We start from the raw sequence: 21,337 nt of genomic DNA on the forward strand, positions 1-21,337 counted from the left end.
CTATTAATCATTATTAACCGATCAATTATAAATATAACAAGTTAACAAAATTAATAATTTTCTCTTTTGAAGTAAGTTTAAGTAGCATTACATATATGTAATATGCTTCGAAATTATCGCGCGTGATACGCGATGACATTGCAATATCGATATTATTTTCCATGAGAGGGAGAGAGAGAGAGAGAGAGAGAGAGAGAGAGAGAAAGAAAGAAAGAGAGAAATCTTATACAATCATAATATACGATACACGTGTTGCCGGCGTCCTTTCATACTTTCTACAGAATAATTTCGTTAAATATAATCGTTGATTCGTTTAGTCGAGAATAAAAACACCTCAAGACCTTCCTTAATTTCTTCGCATTTAAGCGATTATAATAATAAATAGATTGTGTCGTCTAAAAAGAAGTAAGTGCAATTAACCCGATTAACTTTGATTCTGAGCACGTTTCATGATAAAATCATGTTAAAAGAAGGAAAAGAAAAACAGCAAATATCATGGTAAGTTTTGATTGCTTTGTTTCATCTATATATCTTAGCGAAATTTAAATGTGACACATTCATTATTTAACTTAACATAATTTAAGTATTAGATATGCAATTATCTAAAGCATATCAAATGGTAATAATTAAATATCGCTTTATTTGTAGAACCAGGGATTAAATAAGATTATGGAAGTTGCAAGTAGAAATGAACAAACTCAAGAAAATATTACGAATGCGACTTAATAATTCCAGAGCATCTTGAGAGATGTTTATATATTAACGATATGGTCTACAGGTGCGTTTAAATCTATTGACAATCAAATGGAATGAATATAACAGGACATAAAAATGGTGCACAAAAAGATAAATGATGTGGTTGTGATACAATATCCATATCCATGCACATTCGATAGAAAATATTCACGATAAAAATATTTACATCCTTGGATCCAAAAGCAAAGATCGATATGACATCCTACGCATCTATAGATTCAACGGAACATACAATAATATGTGACCATGATACAATAATATCTACATCTTTGACGGAAGCTATGGAAGTTGAAGAATTTATGAATCTTATAATATGTGAAGAATATATGAATTTACCAAAACTAGTGCCAATAATCTCTACGGATGAATTACAGTCCCGGATTGTGTCCAATTGTAATATTGTTGTAAACAAACAAACATTAAGCTCTGCTCTTAATCATCCAGAATCTCCGCCCTTAGAGGTGAAAGAAGATGCGATTCTCACGAGACGAAGAGTTGCGAAAAAAAATAATTCAAACAGTAGGGATGAAAACGAAGATGAGAAAAAATCACTGGACTATCAAAATACAAAAAACAGAATTTGTCTTTTCGTTCCAAGATGCCTGCCAAAAGTAAAGAAGATGCTTTATATGTGTATCATATTGGTATTTTTATACTTGACATTTATATTTCAATATACGGTTTCCTTCCATAAGAATCATAAGGACAATAATACTTCTATTATTGGCGAGTGGAAAAAAGAAATTCTCGATTTGGATGAAATTGTACAATTCTTGGCCGAGTATCTTCAGCAAGATTCACCTTTATTAAAGGTAGTAGCACTCATCGGTGGTACGAGCTCCGACAAATCGTACACAGTGGACATTATAAGAAACACATTACGCAGAAGAAGAAAGAGTAATAATTTCTCATCTTTGTATTCGGATCTTATTGTTCTGAAGAATTTGAGAGACGAGCATTCTATAAAGTTTACGAAATGTGTCATAAACATTGTAAAAAGATATCAAAAGGCATATGGCGATCAACGGCTTACCATACTTACAGTTTTTAAAGTCGAACAAATGGATGACGAGTCCACGCCTAGTACAGATTTACATCGAACTATAAACACAGTAAAAGATGCTTTCCTCGAAGCAAATATTAATATCAAAATTATTCCTTACGAACCTTTAAACGAAGAAACTTTAGAAAAATATATTATAAATACGGCGGAAAATATCAGACTGAGACTTTCCCAAGACCAGATTGATGTTATTAAAAGACATTTAATAGAGGATACTGATTGGAGGCTTTACAGTAATGTTGAGTCTGAGTTAACAATATGCGATTAAATAATAATATTTTTCCTCCATATGCACTCACAATTATGACATATGAGAGATAGTTCCTATTGGAACAAAAATATTTTCAAACTTTGTAAATATATCATATCGCAATTTCGTATTGCTTAATTAAATAGTCAATTAATTATTTCTTTAGTTTTTCAATCTAAAAAAGATAATTTTTGTAATTAATAAACAAAGATAGAATTTTTTATTACTCAGTGAAACTCATCTTGCGTTTGATTTGTAATTTTTTTGGTTTATTGATAAAAATACACGATGAAATTATTTATTTCTGAATTGTACTAAAAACAAGCGATGATTTTTGTACAAAATGTGTTGCTTAAAGTCTAACAAAATGTGTAATCAGCGCGCTGTTACATTCTGTTAAACAAATTTACATTGATTAGGATTTACTACGTACGGAATATACTTGAATTTCTCTAAGTTTTCTTTTGCAAACGCATTTGAATTTATAAGCAAATGATCACGATCGTTGTATGTATAATTCATCATAATGATATGAAGTGTTCGAGCATTAAATATTACGTTGCGTTAAGTTGTCATCATTTTTGCAACTGAAAAGCCGCTTGCGATTGTTTTGTTTTATTTCTTTTTTAGTTAACGTAAACGTAATTAAAAGTAATTAAAAGAGGATAATAAAATAATAATCAATAATAAAAATAATGTAGCTTAGAGAATAAATAAAAAGAGAAAAAAACATTTGTATAAGCTTTGCTTTTTTTTTATAAAAAAAAAAATTGAAATGTAACTAGAACAGCTTAAGGTTTAATAATGGATATGTTAAACTTTACTTCTAATTACAAATAATTCTTACAATGTCATTGTACAGGTGCTAATAGATAGGAAAAAAACTATTTTCAGGTATATCTGTTTTTCGTTTTTGTTAAGCTTTTAACATAGTGAGCATTTGTATATGAAAATTTGACCTAATATGTTGTCAAGCCGGTAGAAAATTGTGAAAAATAATAAAAGAAGAAAAACAACAAGTATCATATATTTTCGTTAAATTTGCTTCATCAGTATCGAGGACACTCGATGTGCTTTTCGATTAATATGAGGTAGCAGTTATATTCTGATTAGATTGTGTGCTGGTATAATTTTAAGCTCTTTATTTCACCTTGTATTGGCAAGACCGAATCAAGATTTTAACGACGTTGGTTTCGTACGTATTTGCACCAACTGTAATCGAGACGAGAGTATACGAGAGCATTTCAGGTAAAAATAAAGATGTTAAAACTGTAGCAAGTACAAAAAGCCAGATTTTATAATACTTTTGGATTAATTTATGCTTTTGGAAAAAAATATGATTCAAGATTAAAATAATATTTCAAATTATATTGTAATTAGGAATTTTATAAATTTATTTATATTATATTTTTATGTCATTGAGTTTAGAAACATTTATTGATTTATCTTATTTCATTTTTTTTACGTAATTACATGTTTAATTCTTTTACTTTGACATTTTATTTTGCTAATTATTTGTTTAATGCTTCACATTATTCATTTGCAAGAAAGAGAGAGACTAAAGAAATATAAAATGTATTCTTCAACTAAAGATTGCTCGAATATATTTTCCAATTCGCAGAATAAAGATGAACATAATAAAATATGAACATATGTCAACATAATTATTATAATATATATATTTATTATTAAATATATAATAAATATAATAATTATTATATTACACATAACATATATAATTATTATTATATATATATAACATATATAATTATTATTATATATATAATATATATAATATATATTATTTAGCAAATATATTTAGCAAATCTTTTCTTTATAGAAAATTGTTACAATCTGATATTGTGGAGAAGCAGTCCGAATCTTCAAATCGACAATTCCTTTAAGTTCAACGAGAAATTATTATCTCTTTCTATACCGAGACATAATAAAGACATCCGTCGAACTTTACCAAGTCAGACAGAGTTAGTATTATATTCTTTAATTAAAATTATTTCAAATTAATTGCATATCAAAATAAAAATTAATATTATTAATAAAATTTGTGCAATTAATTTTATTAAAAAACTTAATGAAATTAATATTAATCTATAAACAAAATTTTATTTATTCGCTTTCGTATTATCGCATATGTTATTAACCAATCGTTATTTTGTTTAAAAAAACAATAGAAATCAAGTATTCACAGACGATCATCAAGCATAAACGTAACTACATGTAACTGTCTATTGAAAAAAAAAGAAACAATGAACTCACTGGAATCATCTACTATGGAATCATCATTTCTCACAGAATCGAACACTGAAATTACGCGACCGAGTACGTCGAAATCAGGACTGCAACTAAAATCTCAATCCCCGCAAGAATGCATTCAGAAGAAAAGTGACAATAAATTAAAAAATAATGAGGAATCGCGCTCTAGCAAATCATCTTCCGCAAAATCTTTTTTCCCAGAACTATCCATCACGTCACCAAACACGTCAAAATGTATTTACATACTATGTGCAAAATATCAATGCTTGTTAAATTTGAAAAAAATTTATCGTAAAGAAAAAAATCGATTAATATCTAACGATTCTCTTTTCGTACGAGACATGTATTTAAAATTCATTCACGACATAGAAATATCAGAAATGCAAACTATGTCCGAAATTATAGAAATACATGAAAATCTCGAAAAAAATATTGAACAAAAAGTTCGAAAAGTCAATTCGGACCGTACGACCGAAAGCAGTGAAAACGACGAGGGATCGAAGGATTATCAAAATCAAGAAAAAGAAAATTGCCAGAAGCCTCAGGAGATTGATAAGATACCGTCATTTAAATCTGCCGAGGCTGCAGTGGAAAATTTGGAAGTACAAAAATCTACGGATTTAAATGCTCATGATATTGCAAACATTTTATCTACATTTATATCAGATAATCGACCGAAAACTGAAAGTGATGAGAAATTTATAGATGCTATGGATTCTCCGGAATGGTTACCAACATTAATAATTGAAGATAGACAACAAGAAGAAATCCTCAATCAATCTTTGGAAACGACCACTGAAATTGTAAAATTCATTTCTCCAAAACATAGAATAACTGATAGAGCTCAAAAGTACGAAGAACTGGAAGAATATCCAGACAAAATAAAAAAAGAAATAAAATGTTCATCGAAATGTCTCATTTTGTTAAGTTTTATAATGTCACAAATATTATTCCTGATTTTATTGATGTTATTATTATACTATTTTAAATCTTTAGATACAAATAAGAATGATGAGTTTGTTGATTCTTTTGCGACTGCTATTGTCGAATTGGAGAAAGAGATATTAGATCACAATGCAACCGTACGAGTCTTGACGGAATATCTTGAACGAGATACACCTCTTTTAAAAGTAATAGCTCTCATCGGTGAGACAAGCGTCGACAAACCATACACGGTGGACATCATAAAAAAGAGTTTACGCAAAAGGAGAAATAATAGTTCCTCACCTTCGCTTCCGAGCTTTGTTGTCTTGGAGAATTTGAGAGCAGAGCATTCTACAGTCGTTATAGATTATGTGAAAACGTATCAAGAAGCATATGGCAATCAGGAGTTTACCATAGTGGCCGTTTTTAAAGTTGAGCAGATTGATGACGATTTGACGCGTGCAGATATTAACCACGTTATAAACACAGTAAAAGATATTTTTATCGAAGCAAATGTTATTATGAAAATTATTCCCTTCAAACCTTTGAGCGAAGAAGCATTAGAAAAATACATTATAAACACTGCGAAAAATATCGGGCAAACATTATCCCAAGATCAAATCGATTATCATAAACGACGTTTAATAGAAGACTTCACAGATTGCAATAAAAGATATGGTTGCTATAAAGATCATATATAACCGCTTTTGAGAAAACGAGAAACTGTTTAAATAATAATGTATTAATATATTACGTTTTACGTATGGCGTAACAATATTCGATTAAGTAATGTGCGTTTCTTTTGTACGCACACATTCTTAATTATAAATATTATAATAAATTTAAGATTACAAAATAATCGATAATAATATTTTCTAGGTTTTATAAATATATTTAATTGTGTATTAAATATATTATTAATTATAATTAATTAATTAATAATTATTAATTATTAATTATTAAATATATTATTATTTATATACTCTTTATTCTTTTGACTTTGATTCAAAATAATAATTTTGTTTAATTTTACACTAAAAACCAATTTATAAACGATTTATAATTATGATCCATTGATGTAAATATGTGATAAAATTTCTGTATGCGTTATTTGCGTTGTATTAAAAACGAACTTTCTTAATTTTTTAAGGAAATAATGTGTAACGTGTTGTTTATCGTGCATCAAAAGAATGCTGAATCAGCGCGCTATTATGAATTCACATTGATTTGAATTTCCGACATAGGTAATATCTCGCATTGTAGCTAAATTTTATTTTATAATTATTACATTTGTATTTTGAAGCAAATAATCGTGATTATTGCGTATGTATATATGTTCGTAATAACACTTAATGCTCAATCATTAAGCGTTGCGCTACGTTACGTTGATATCAATTGTTTTTATACAACTGAAAAATTGTTATAATAAGTAACTTAAAAATTACACAGAGAATACATATCTGTAAATCTTAATTTATTATTTGTAGATAATAGCTTAAATATTAGATACATAATGTGAATGACCAACAATGTTTTTATTTAAATTTTAATTATAATTTATTTATTAGCATTTATATATGTATGAGTTATTAAATATAATTTTTTGATTTCTTACATAAGTACTATGATATATCTATTTGTCCCTTATTTAGACTTTTTTACATGATTTTTTCACGCAGTTTGTTAGTAATAGATTAGTTTGTGTTAATAATTTAATGCAGTTTTATATCTCTTTATGATAAAAAATATTTATTATGTGCTTTATATATATATTATAAATATATTATAAATATTCCATTTTTTATTTTATCTCATCAAAAGAATATATTTTACAAAATAATTATAATAATTTTAACAAACAAAATAATTTAATAAGAGATTACTATTTTCTGATTAAATCAAATGAGATTTTTATCCAATAATTATTTAAAAAATTTATTAATATTCTGATAAACATATGTTAAAATATAGATATGTTACAGTCTTTGTATGCATATGCCAATGATTTTGCAATGATCACAATTGGCAAAAGCAGCAGACAAATATGTATTACTTTACAGTGATTAGGTGCATCTGCTCTTTTGGCATTTCCTGTTGGTTATCTCTCATATTATTTTCTTTCAAATCACATCACAAAGAATCGACCGCGTCGAAAAGAAGGTTTCGTTTTTCGCTCGCCGGTACCTGAAAGAGAAAAGATCATCCCGAAAAGCTGGAACCGGACTTAGTTAGACTACATTTTGCTTGGCGATCGCAACGCTCTCGGACGAGATTCGTTTTTCTATGTAGCATTTAATGAATCAAAATAAAATCATTTTACGAACGTTGATATTGTCATAAAATATAGTCTTAACAGTGCTGTCAAAAATATTAGATTTGTTCGCAAGTTAAATTATGAGTGCGTGTTTCGTAACATCAAACTAAAAAAAAAAACAGCAAACATTGTGGTGAGTTTCATAGATCTTGTTTCATTGTTTTTTTAATGTTCTTATGCCAAACATACGTTTGACATATTTTTGTTTCTTTTTAACATTATCTCTGATTGTCATAATTCAGTTGCATTTAGTGTTAGTCAGATCTCAAATTTGTGTCATTTATAAAACTTAATTACGTTTTAGTGGTAACATGTTTGCATTGGAAATACATTTTCCTGTTGCTCAATTAAATAATCAGTTAATTATTTTTCTAATTTTTAATCTGAAAAAGAAATAATTTTTATAACTAATAAACAAAAATAAAAATTTTAATTTCTTACAAATGAATAATGTAAAATTTTCTTGTAAATAAATAATGTAAAATATAAAGAAAAATTTTGTAAAATAAATGAATATATAATCGCGTTAAGGCAAACCAGAACAAATAAAACAATAAACATTTTTTAATTTTGTTATATGTATAAAGACATAACACAAACATAAAATCTTTAATATTTTTAACTTTAAACATTTTTCTAAAATTTTATAAATTCCGTGATTGCGTCTTTTGTAAATATAACAATATTTTTAACAGATAAATGTTTTCTTTATAGTAAATTTTTACAATTTGATATGGAGACGCAGCCCAAAGCTCTGAATATCGACACTTTGTCCAAATCCGACGAGAAATTATCGTCTTCCTTTATACCGAGATATCATACTTTGGAGACCTCCGTCAAGCAAGCTTCATCAAGTCAGACAGATTACATTAGGTATTATGTTGTCCATTAAATTAAAATTAAAATTATTTCAAATTATTCCACATTTCGCGATATCAAAAATTAATATTATTTTTAAAATTTATAATAAAATTAATATTAATCTATAAAAGAAATGTCGTTTACACACTTGCTTTTACATTTTTTAATATTTTGGGTTTGTTTGAATTATTAAAAATTGTTTAGAATAACATTATATATACACTAAAAACTGGAATTAAAAAAAAATATATTTTCACACGTGGAATAATTCCTATATAAGGTTTAATTATTTAAGATATAAATACTTACTAAAAATTTTGTTTACAAAAATAATAGTATTTGCATTTTTGTAGTCATCGGAAATAAAATTTAAAAATGTTTCTAACTTATAATTAAAAACTTGAACAGTCATTATTTCATGTAACGTGACGTCTTCAACGTCTAACAAAAATGTCTAACAAATGCAATTTACAAACCAAGATAAGATATAATATGTCTTTAATCTTTTTTCATTTTATGTAATAATACAGTAAAGGCCGGGTATTAGCTGAAAATAATGGACTCGAAAATGTTATGAAATGTAACTACCCAGGTAAAAGCGAAACAATGAACTTACCGAGATCATCTTCTATGGAACTACCTTTTACAGAATCATTCGATACAAAATTGAATGATACTGAATTAGCGCGATCAATATTAAACATCACATTCAAGCAGAAATTCTTCTCTGAACTTCTTCAAGAGTACATTCAGGCGATTGAAAGCGATAATAAATCGAAAAATTATGAAGAGCCGTACTCTGCGAAATCGTCTACAGCAGAATCATCCTTTACGGAACTATTGAATGTAATAAGAAACAAGACAAAAAATGTTCCCGAATTGAAATTCAAACATTTGTCAGAAATAAGAAAAATTTACGATCAGATCATAGTTACGCAAACAAAAGTGAAGATGGAAGAAACGTTTTTCTACATGATTCGTGAAAATCAAATTGTTCAAGAAGACATTTTAAACGATACGATCAAAAACAGTAAAAGCAATGAAAAATCTAAGCTCAATAAATCAAAGAGCTATGAGAAATCTTGTTCTAAAAAATCGTCTGCTGCTAAATCTTTCCCTACGAAATCATTAGACACGACGAAGAACAGGAATAAACGTTTAGATGAACTAAATAAAAAACTTAGCAGATTGTCAGAAATAAGACAGGAGTACGAAAATCTGATAGAAGCACTGGCAAAAACGGCGATTGAAGAAGTATTTCTTTTTGGAGCCTGCATTGAACAGATCCCTCAAGGGGACAATTTAGACAATACGACTGAACACAATGAAAACGACGAAAAATCGAGGGATTTTCAAAAGAAAAAAAAGAAAAAGTGGCAGAAGCATCAGAAGACTGACATACCATCATTTAAATCTGCGGACGCTTCAGCGAAAAATTTGGATGCACAAAAATCTACAGATTCAACGACTAATATTCATTGTACTACATTAAATTCATCTACATCAGACAATCAATCAAATATTACGAACGAGAAATATACGGGCTCCAAGGATCCTCTGGATTGCATGGACTGGTTATTTACACAAATGGCTGAGGATGGATTATCGCTGCGGGAACCCAAGATTTCAGAACGACCGTTAATAATAAAATAAATTCTTTCGTAAAGTAAAATATATTCTTCCAGAATCAAATGTTAGAAAAACTGATAAGATTGAAAGAGACGAAAGACGGAAAAAAATTCCAAATAAAAAGAAGAAATAAAATGTTCGTCAAAATATATTCTTTCATGTTAAATTTCATAATGTTGTTTAGGTCATCATTTTTTCTATTCTGAATTTTTGAATGATAAGCACACTGACATTTGCAACTGCTTGTTGTTGAATTGGAGAAAAAAATTCTAGATCACGATGCAGCCGCACAAGTCATGACTGAGTCAATATCTCACAGAAGGAAAAATATAATTATTTAATTATATAATTGTTACTCAAAAAATATCTCTTTGGTATCGTCTCTGTCGTCATTGACGATCTCAAACGAGAGCGCGCGTTCTTCTCTCACCAGAGTATCGAAATATCGTCGAGCAGACAGACTTTTCGATTGTTTGTTAGTACCATAAATTTGCATGTAATATTTATCATGAATATTAAAAAAAAAAAAAAGAAAAACTATATCAAGATTTATTTTATTTTCCACTTTATAATTACGAATTTTTTTTATTACTTTATGATTTTTTCAAAATATTTTTCAAAACCATAAACTTTTCAAGAAAGCTTCAATAAATTAAAATAGTTTTTAGATTTTAAGACATTTCGAGAAATGCCTAACTTTTCTCAAATCGTCATTAAACACGCGTTAATGATATTAATAATAATAAATGCGTCATCTAAAAGTTGCATTTTTAGTGCAACCAACCCATATATTCAACTAGCGAATTCTTATGTATTGGCAAAAGCAGCAGACATTGCACTACGATGAGTGGCTGCACCTGCTCTTTTGGCATTTCCGCGGTCATCAAAATAACGCTCCGTTTTTGCTCGCAGGTAGCTGGAAAGGAAAAAAAGATCTTCCCGAAAAACCGGAATTTTTGACATCGGATTCAGTTAGGCTACGTTTAGCTTGGCGATCACAACGTTCTCCAACGATATTCCTTTTTTTTTTATTATTCAATGATCAAGAATAAAATCATTTTATGAGCGTTGATATCGTCAGATAAAGTATAGGCCTAACAGTGCTGCGAGAAAAAAAAAAAAAACTCCTGAACTCGGACTGTTGATAAATTAGATTGTGAGCGTTACATAATGACATCAAACTAAAATACAGCAAACATTGCGGTGAGTTTCAACGCTCTTACATCAAAGATACGTTTGACATATTTTTTAACATGATCTTAGTCAGAATTTAATTGCTGATTAAAGCTCAAATCTTGTCCCATTAGTAAGATCAAATTATGATTTAGATGTCTGTGGTTACATATTTACATTCCAAGTGAGACAAAAGAATTCATTCATGTGTCAAATGAAGACAGGAGGGATAACAAAGAGGATAGTTTAATTTAATGTCGTGTTATTCACGTATTCGTGATGCGTGATTTCCTGAATAAAGAAATTTGATTATTTAAAATTGACTGGATTATCCATCTATACTATTCATAAAACGTGTAAAAGCAGATCTTCTAACGCTTTCGGCCTAATTTATATTGTTCTGAAAACTTAATTTAAAATTATTTATTTATATTAATTTAAATTATTATATATTTCTATAACTGAAAATTTAAAATTGTACTAAACATAAACTTTTTGATTAATAATCATTTCAAAACGTAAAATGCAACTATTACAGATTAATGTTTATAAAAGATTATTAAAGAATTAACATTATTGTACATATATTAATTTATTTTATTGTCATCCTGATTTTTAAAGATTTTCGCTAACATTTATAATAAATATTTATATAACAAAGTTAAAAAACGTTTATTGTTTTATTTTTTTTTTTTTTTCAATGCTATCATATATATATATTTACTTGTTTTATTCTGACATCTTATTTTGCAAAATTTTTCTTTAAGCTTTATGTTATTTATTTGCAAAATTAAAAAAACATTAAATAAGTTCATTAACTAAGAATTTTTCGAATTCATGTTCCAATTCTCGCAATGGATATGGACGTAATGAAATATAAACGTATGTCAATGTGACTATTATTATGTAATTAATTGTTAATAAATCAGTTTTCTTTATAGAAAATTTTTACAAACTGATATTATGGAGAAGCAGCCCAAATCTTCGAATATCGACGATTCTTACAAATCTGATAAGAAATCATTCCAATCTCTACCGAGGCATCATGATTTGAAGACATTCACTCAGCAAGCTTCACCAAGTCGGACAAATTACATTAGGTATTATGTTCTTTGATTAGAATTACTTTAAACTATTGCACATTACACGATAGTTAAAAATTATATTATTATTAAAATTTGTAAATTAATATTAATCGGTAAATAAAATTTTATTTATCTATTTTTATATTTTTTAATAATTGAGAGATCTCTTTAAAAATTGTGTAAAATAACACTAACATGCACGCGTTTTTTTGTTTTGTGCGAGTTTTATTTTCTTGTAGAATTAAAAATTATAATTTTTGAAGAAGATATTTTTACAGGTAAAACAATTTCAATATAAAGTTAAATTGTTCGAGATACAGATGCTAAAGAAAAATTTTATTTAAGTAAATGATATTATTTGCATTTATTGTAATTATCGGAATTAAAATTTAGAAATATTTTCAATTTATAATTAAAAGGTTAAATTGTCATTATTCAACGTAACATGATATCTAATATATGCGATTATCAAAAACAGATAAATTATTATATACATGTCTTTAATCAAGTGTTTTTTTTTTTTTTTTATTTAAAGAAACAATAGAGGCCACATATTTGGAGACTATGAAGAATACAATCTGGAATATAACCAATTATTAAATATCAAAACAATGAACTTACAAGAATGTTTATTACAGAAGCGTATCTTGTGGTATCGTATATCCTCGAACGCTGAATTTCAGCAATTATTATCCTGTCAAGTTCAATTAATTTCTTTTTACAAAAAAAATTGTATTGACTTTTTTCAAAAATATATTCCGAACATTAAAAGTGATAATAAATTGATAAAGGTATCAAGTTGGCACTTTCTAAATTCGATTATTGACATATCATTCTATTTACAAATAAACATAAAGAACAGGAGAGAATTAGCTTTCGAAATAGAATTTCAAAAATTGTTAGCAATAAGCAAAATATACGATAAATTAATAGCTATGAAAGCAAGTGTAAACATTAAGAAACGATTTCTCTACAAAGCTTGTATGAATCAAGTTTTTCCAGAAAACATTTTAAACGGTAAAAGTAACAAAAAATCGAAAAACTATAAAAAATCGAAAAACTATAAAAAATCGAATTTTGCGGAATCATCTCCTGCAGAATCTTCCCCCATGGAACAATTGAACGCGATAAAGAACAGGAATAAACGTTTTCACGAATTATATGAAAAGTTTGAACAATTGTCAGAAATGAGAAGGAAGAATGCAGATGCAGATTCAGAGGAGCAAGTAAAAGCAATATTTGAGGAAACGTTGCTTTCTCGAGATCGTACTGAACAAATGCCTAGAGAACTCAATTTAAACAATACGACCGAAAGCAATGAAAACGACGAAGGATCGAATGATTATCAAAATAAAGATAAAGAAATGCGTCCCAAGATAGATGAGGAGTCATTTATATCTGCAAACGCTCCAGTGGCAAAAGAATCCCAATCCTCGCAAGAACGTGTTAAGAAGATTGAAAGTGACAGTAAATCGAAAAATGAGGAATCCATGGAATTATCTCGCGCAGAATTTTCTTTTGCCGGATCACGGAACGTTTATTCCGATCGTTTTCAAGAATACTTACAGAATATTCACAGTTTTAATGAATGGTATAACGAGGAATTGGACGTGATGAGAAAAGGAATAAAAGATTTTGGCGTGCTAAATTTGGAAACGTCACTTATAAACGAAACGTATCATAAATTAATAGCTATGCGAGCAAGTGAAAAAATTAAGAAACAATTTCTCTATGAAGTTTGTATGAAGGAAATTATTCAAGAAGACAATTTAAACAGTACATCTGAAAACAGCGAAAGCAACAAAAAATCGAAGGATAATAAAGGCAAAAATTATGAGGAATCAGCTGTGGATTCGTCTCCTCCAAAATCTTCCACCGCCGAACAATTGAACGCGATAGAGAACGAGAATAAACGTCTCCACGAACTATATGAAAAATTTGAACAATTGTCAGAAGTGAGAAAAAGATATGATGATCTCGTAGAGACACATGCCAAAGCAATTGTCGATATATTTTTCTTTGAAAACAGTACGAGCGACGAAAAATCGGAGGACGATAAATCGGAAACTTCTAATCAATTATACTCTATAGAGTCGTTACCTGCAGAATCTTTCTCTATGGAACCGGCAAGTGCGATAGAAAACGAGAATAATATAAATTTCAAATATAATATAGACTCCATATTTAAATTAGAAGAATGCGCAGAAGTATCCAAAATATACGATAAATTCGTAGATATGCGAGCAAGTGTAAAAATTAAGAAACAATTTCTTTATGAAATTTACATGAATCAGATTATTCAAGAGGACAATTTAAACAGTACAGCTGAAAATAGTGAAAGTAACGAAAAATTAAAGGACAATAAATCAGAAAACTGTAAGGAATCGTACTCTACAGAATCGTCTCCTTCAGAACCTTCCTCCGCGATGCAATTAAACACAATAAAGAAAAGAAATAAACGTCTTCATGAACTATATGAACTATTTGAACAATTATCAAAAATAAGAATTATTTTCGATAATATAACAGAGAGAGAAGTAAAAGCGAGAATTGAGAGAATACTTCCGTTTGAAGCTCGTACTGAGCAAATTTCTCAAAAAGACAATTTATATAGTACGACCGAAAACAGTAAAAATGAGGAAAAATCTAAGAATTATCAAAATGGAGAAAAAGAAAATTGTCACATGGATCAGAAAATTGATGAGAAACCGTCATTTAGATCTACGGACGCTGCAGTGGCAAAAGAATCCCAATCATCGCAAAAATCTCAGCCCTTAGAGATAAAAGAAGATGCGATTCTCATGAGTGAAAAAGTTGCAAGAAAAAATGATTTAAACAGTATGGATGAAAACAAAGATAACAAAAAACCATTGGACTATCAAAGTACAAAAAATAAAATTTGTCCTTTCGTTCCAAGAAAGGTTCCGTTCCTTTGTCTGCCAAAAGTACAGAAGATGTTTTATATGTCTATCATATCGTGTTATATCATATTGTTATTTTTATATTTGATATTTATGTTTCAATATACGGTTTCTTTCCATAAGAGCAATAATAATGACAATCATAAGGACAATAATACTTCCATTGTTGGCGAATGGACAAAAGATTTTCTCGATTTAAATAAAATTGTACAATTCTTGACCGAGTATCATCAGCAAAATTCACCTCTTTTAAAAGTAGTAGCATTCATCGATGCTAGGAGCGACTGCGACAAATCGTACACAGTGGACATTATAAGAAACAGTTTGCGCAGAAGAAAAATAAATGAGAATTTCCCATTAGCTTTGTATCCGGAATTTATTATTCTGAAGAACTTGGGAGTCAAGCATTATAATATAAAGTTTACGGAATGTATCATAAACTTTATAAAAAGGTTTCAAAAATCAAACAGCGATAACCGATTTACCATAATTACGAATTTCAAAGTCGAACACAAGGCTTACAATTTCACGCCTAGTATAGATTTACATCGAACTATAAACACAGTAAAAGATGCTTTCATCAAAGCAAATATTAATATCAAAGTTATTCCTTACAAACCTTTAAACAAAGAAACTTTAGAAGAATATATTTCAAATACGGAGGAAGATATCAGACTTCCCAAAAACAAGAGTGATATTATTAAAAGACGTTTAATAGAAAATACTCGTAGGAAGATTAGCAACACTGTGTCTGAGTTAACAATATGCAATTATGTTAATGTTAATAAAACTTATAATTAATGTTAATAAATACTAAATGATGTATATTTTTCCTCCATATACATTCACAATTATGACATGTAACAGATAGTTTCTATTGAAACTAAAATATTTTCAAAATTTATAAATATATCATATAGCAATTTCGCATTGCTTAATTAAATAGTCAATTAATTATTTCTTTAATTTTTAATCTAAAAGTTTTATAATTTATAAACAAAAATAGAACTTTTTATTTTTATTACTCACTTCAAAATACGAAAGAAAAGATTGATCGAGAGAAATGTTCGTCGAAATGTCTCACTTGTTTGAAATGATCCATGATGTGTTATTATTAATTCTATGTCTACTTCTATTTCTATTTTATTATTTTTTGCTATTTGAGTATGATTGTGAAAGCAATACGCAAACTTACACTACCGGCTGCATGTATACATTTTTGTAATAACACTAGCCGAAACGTTAGATGTTAACGCTGCTCAACGTTGCTATTATGTCGTTCTTATACAAAATTCGCTTCCGAAAAAAATGTTTTGTATTTTTTTATTAGCTATAAATAAAAATATAGATTTTGTAAAAGAAGTGTTTTTTTTTAAATATAAATAATTAATGTTAGAGATTAAAATGTATATATATTGAGTGTAAATTAAGAAAAATCTGAATGGAGATATCTTGAAATAACTTAGAATAAATTATAAATTCAATACAATCTGAATATATTATAAAAAAATTATATATGTGTAATATGTGTATTAACTATTAATAAATAAATTTTTTGTATGTCGTATGCCGTATCACGTATTAAGATATATCTAAAAGTTCCGAGAGGGGTATAAAAATAATTTGGAATCCTTTTTTTCTTAATTCTCTCAATTATTTCTATTTTTTTTTTTTTGCTTTTATGTTATTTAAAAATATTGATACAATAAATATGTAATAAGTATCTCTTTTAGTCTGACTCTTTCCCTTCGATCTGTCCGACATGGGTGACCCTACCGGTAATTATTAGTGTTTTCAAGTGAAGTTTGATGTTTCAAGTGAAGCAGATTTAATCGCTCTGAGCGATTAAATCCAATTTGCCATAAATATATGTTCGACCAAAAATAGATTATGAGAGACTTTGATTAATATAAATATATATAATATAAATTAATATAAATATAAATAAATAAATAAATATATATATATATATATATATATATATATATATTAATAATAATATAAATAATATAAAGTTCATGCGTTTTTGACTTTTGCTATTTTGACTTCAAAGAATAAGATTTTTTACCCTGATTAATCATCAAACGCTTACTTGAAATATTTCATTGATTAATCTAATAATTCAAGTATTTTTAATAACCAAGATATATGATGTCAATAATCGATCAAAACTTGTTTCACTCGAAAACGCTATACATTACCGCCGGCGTAGCTCTCAGGTTCATTAGAGAACTCAAACCTCCTCACCCGGCAGATGCCTTCGTTAAGGTGGAGATACCATCGAGGAGGAAAAATGTGTGAGGATAAGCTTTTTCCTCTTTCTCATTAAAAAAACAAAAATACAAAATATAATCTATTCTGATTTTCCTTCAAATTACGCATAAATCTTTCGCCTTTTACAAAATTTAATTTAAAATTTAATACAAAATAATTTATTATACGGAATTACACAAAAATGTTCAAAATATGTGTATAATAAAAAGTTTACTAGAAATTTTTAGAATAGACAAGGCTTTTTAGCAACAATTTATTATGCAATATTTATAATTAATAATCAACATACAATTATAGAGCTTTATAAGGGTTATATAATGTGAATAATCGCGACCAAAAGAGTCATTAATAACGTTATTAATCATTTTTTAATTGTAAAAGAAAAAAACTATTAGTACATTTTGCACAGACTTTCAAAGAAAAAATTCAAAACGCGAAAAGATAGATAAAGATTCTATGTAAATCAACGATTAAATCACAACACAAACCGCACTTTATTTGCGAAAAAAAACACGTTGAATAAATAAATCGACGATAATTGTAATATTCGCGATTTCAATGTACATGCAATTAAAGAAACGATAAAATTACTACATATTTAAACAAAATGTTCCGACGGACATTTGGAGCTTTTTTCATAATCGCGTCTGTAATAAAAGACATTTGTGAACATGTCTTGTGAAAATCTAATGCCCGATTTATTTTTAAATGCGTGATTTTATTAAATTAAATTAAATTAAATTTTGCGATTGAGAATAAGATATATGTACCGTTTCGCGGAGGATTGACTAAACAAGATAAAATCATGTAAGTCTTAAAATACCATTATAAAAAAAAAATTATACATTCTTGCCGAGTTCAATGGAGGATAACTGGCTCAACAGTTTGACCAGATCAAGGTCCCTCCGCCAAATAACACGTCGTTAACATTCGACAGAGATAATAACAATCCTAAAGATGGAGAACGATCAACTTCTTACTTCCACATCAAATCTCACAAAATCAATCCGCAAAGAAAAGTTGTGATCCGTTGAATATCAAGGGCCTCGCTGTAGGAAGGAACAAATCCCGGAGCTTCCGGACTACTCCCAATAGCAATGATTTCGGTAATGAATCAATGACAGTTACCATTGTCATTATCCTCAATTCAGACTAAAATTTCCGCGAGAAAATGTGTTCTTCCATTATTAAGAAATATATCTTTATATTAAAAAATAAATGAATATAACGATTTTATAAAATGTGGTTACGAACGATTATATTTAAAACACATGCATCATTATTGTAACTAGTATTAAATATACGAGTACAAATAATTTTCGGGTACCAACTAGTCGAGGCAAATCGAACCCGACAATAGCAAAATTTTAAAAATTTCATATAATTTACTAAAAAAAAAGATAATTACTAAAAAAAAATTTATTATACACATTAAATTTTATATTAAATATAATAAATAATAATAAATATAATAATAAATAAATTAACAAAATAAAAATAATAAATATAAAAAGAAACATTACTAATAACTCTAATATTTTCATATAAAGTTATAATCTATAAGTAGAAACTTTTATAAGATTTTAAATTTTATATAAAAATCTTTTTCTCTAATTCTCTCTTGCTTAAATCATATAAATAAAAAACTAAATTACGTGATTAATTGCTCAATTCAAATTGCACGCAATTAATAAATAATTAATTTGTAAATAACAAATTACTTACCACAGAGCTGCTCCACTGATACTCGATGCCTTTCCTAGGCCTCCTCCTCCTCTCAGATTTATTCACACGCGCGATACTTTAAACGGCACTTCCGCACTTTTATTAAAAAATACTTTCTTGACACGCGACGCGACGTGTAAACCATCCGCGATGACACGATGACGGGACCGACGCCACGATAAGCCGTCCGCGGCACGATGACAGCATCAACGATACGACGAGCCATCCGCGGCGCGATGACAGCAACGACGGCGTTGTGCACTTGGTTTTCCCCTTCACAGTAAACCTTTAGGACGCTTAGGACCTTAAGGCACTATCCAGATACTTAAGCCTTCCATCCCGTCAAGGTTATGCCCAAGGAGAAATTTTATTGTATGTATATAATTTTGTAAAATAATAATAATGATTTGAAATACATTTATTTCATAATTGAGAGATTATCTATATCTCATCTCTTTTCTCTCGATTAAAAGAGATGAAATGCAGATATGCTTCTAAAAAACAATATATGCTTTATATTATATGATAATTTAGATTGGATCTCATACACTATCGAAGAAACGAAAAAAAACCGAGCAATGTGTATATTTTGAAATTGATGGTAAATAGAAATAAATTATTTACCATACATATTGTTATTCCGTCCATCGTCAAATTTTCCTCTCTCGTTCCTTTGCTATCCATATAACACTTACATTTACTCGCGAAAACAAAACGTTAATTACGATTACTCGAATGATGATGATACGACATCGTGGGACACGATATTCCCAACCGCAGAACAATCGCATGTACAGTTCTTCGATAAAGATTTATTATCGCGATACAATTTTGTGTCGTTTATCAAAAGTTAATTGATCATTTAATTTAATATAAAATATTAAATTATAAGTATTTTAAATTATAGATTAATTATTTATTAATCAGTAGGATGTATCACGAAGTTTTTTGTTCAGTTTATCATTCCATCTTGCAATTAATTTAATTACGCTTCCTAATGTTAATCATATTTAGATTGTCGAAGAGTCAAACAATAAAATTCCGGAAGAATTATATTTAAATTTATAATATTTAATTTAAATTTAATTTAAAAGTTTAGATTATATTTAAATAAATATTATTTAAGAAATAATTTTTGCTCATAAAGAAAGAGCAACACAATGATAATACTTTATTTGGAACTTCTAACTTTTAACACTATGTTTCCTTTACTTGAATAAATAAAATAAAATTTAATTAAGATTAAAAAAATTAATTATGCGAATTAAATACGCGTCTCGAAGTTATCATCGCAATATAAGAAATTTGAAGAAGCATCTCTACTATATCACTGTTTAATTATCACCATGCGATTGATAAACAATAAGAAGTGAGAATGAGAAAGGAATTCGACGAAGTGTCTCCCCCACTACTACAATATTATTAAAATGTCGCCATGCGAACAATAGACAAACCGTAAAACGTAAACATTAGCGTGCTATTATTTATGCCGCAAGACCGCACCATATTATTGTTAATTCGCAGCCAAAATTATTTTGCGTATTATAACGTATATATAAATGGAATATTAAATTATACAAGTTATTTTAAATTATAGTTTATTTAATAATCGATTAATGTATCGCGGAGCTTATCATTATGTTAATTACTCGGATTTGCGATTCAACTATTTTATTACGCGTTCTCAATTCGAATTATATTTAAATCGTCGAAAAGAAATGATAAAGTATTAGACGAGATATAATTCAACTTTAACTATTTTTAAAGAAATAATTATTGCTTATAGAGAAAAAGAAAAATCGCGGCAAACAATAATTTATAATTTATAATTTTGATTCTTGTCACTTCGATTTTTGATTATATATGCATACATCACGCCCGAAATATGCGCCTCAACATTTATCGTTGCGATATAATTACGTATTATTTAAGGTAAAAGATAATTAATTATTTATCATTTCAAATTATTTCTCGATATTTGCCGCGATGGCGTTTAAAAATGAAATTTGACGGAGTGTCTCGCGCTCTACTACTTTACTATCGAGGGTCGCCGTGCGAATGATAAGCCGATAAATAAAACATTAAACATTA

General features: G+C 28.1%; 2 protein-coding genes across 3 annotated transcripts; both read left to right on the plus strand.

Annotated features, from left to right (window-relative positions):
- The first annotated feature begins 230 nt into the window (after positions 1–230).
- On the plus strand, positions 231–6,132 carry LOC126849888 (uncharacterized). Of its 2 annotated transcripts, XR_007687467.1 has the most exons (4): positions 231–498; positions 649–3,317; positions 3,910–4,051; positions 4,259–4,814. XR_007687467.1 is itself a non-coding variant. In XM_050592241.1 (3 exons), the coding sequence occupies exon 3, from the start codon at positions 4,334–4,336 to the stop codon at positions 5,963–5,965; it is 1,632 nt and encodes a 543-aa protein (XP_050448198.1). In that variant the 5' UTR covers positions 2,125–3,317; positions 3,910–4,051; positions 4,259–4,333; the 3' UTR covers positions 5,966–6,132. The 2 variants fall into 2 exon arrangements, 1 of the variants encoding a protein (XP_050448198.1); XM_050592241.1 differs by lacking the exon at positions 231–498 and having other exon boundaries at positions 2,125–3,317; positions 4,259–6,132.
- Positions 6,133–8,311: 2,179 nt separating this feature from the next.
- On the plus strand, positions 8,312–18,677 carry LOC126849594 (myosin-J heavy chain-like). Its single transcript, XM_050591556.1, has 7 exons — positions 8,312–8,451; positions 8,970–10,076; positions 12,183–12,322; positions 13,425–14,456; positions 14,562–15,271; positions 15,371–15,994; positions 18,537–18,677. Exons 1-7 carry the CDS (start codon positions 8,312–8,314, stop codon positions 18,675–18,677), a joined length of 3,894 nt encoding a protein of 1,297 aa, XP_050447513.1.
- Positions 18,678–21,337: the final 2,660 nt, after the last annotated feature.

This window comes from Cataglyphis hispanica, chromosome 5 (genome assembly GCF_021464435.1).
Source record: "Cataglyphis hispanica isolate Lineage 1 chromosome 5, ULB_Chis1_1.0, whole genome shotgun sequence".
Classification (NCBI taxonomy): Eukaryota; Metazoa; Arthropoda; class Insecta; order Hymenoptera; family Formicidae; genus Cataglyphis; species Cataglyphis hispanica.

Bases quoted from the DNA above. Each gene is read 5' to 3' on its own strand.
- LOC126849888 (XM_050592241.1), top strand. From the start codon at position 4,334: ATGAACTCACTGGAATCATCTACTATGGAATCATCATTTCTCACAGAA.
- LOC126849594 (XM_050591556.1), top strand. From the start codon at position 8,312: ATGGAGACGCAGCCCAAAGCTCTGAATATCGACACTTTGTCCAAATCC. The intron at 10,077-12,182 runs GTTAATAATAAA...TTTTCTTTATAG, and splicing joins CCCAAGATTTCAGAACGACC to AAAATTTTTACAAACTGATA. The intron at 15,995-18,536 runs GTGTCTGAGTTA...CAATCCGCAAAG, and splicing joins GTAGGAAGATTAGCAACACT to AAAAGTTGTGATCCGTTGAA.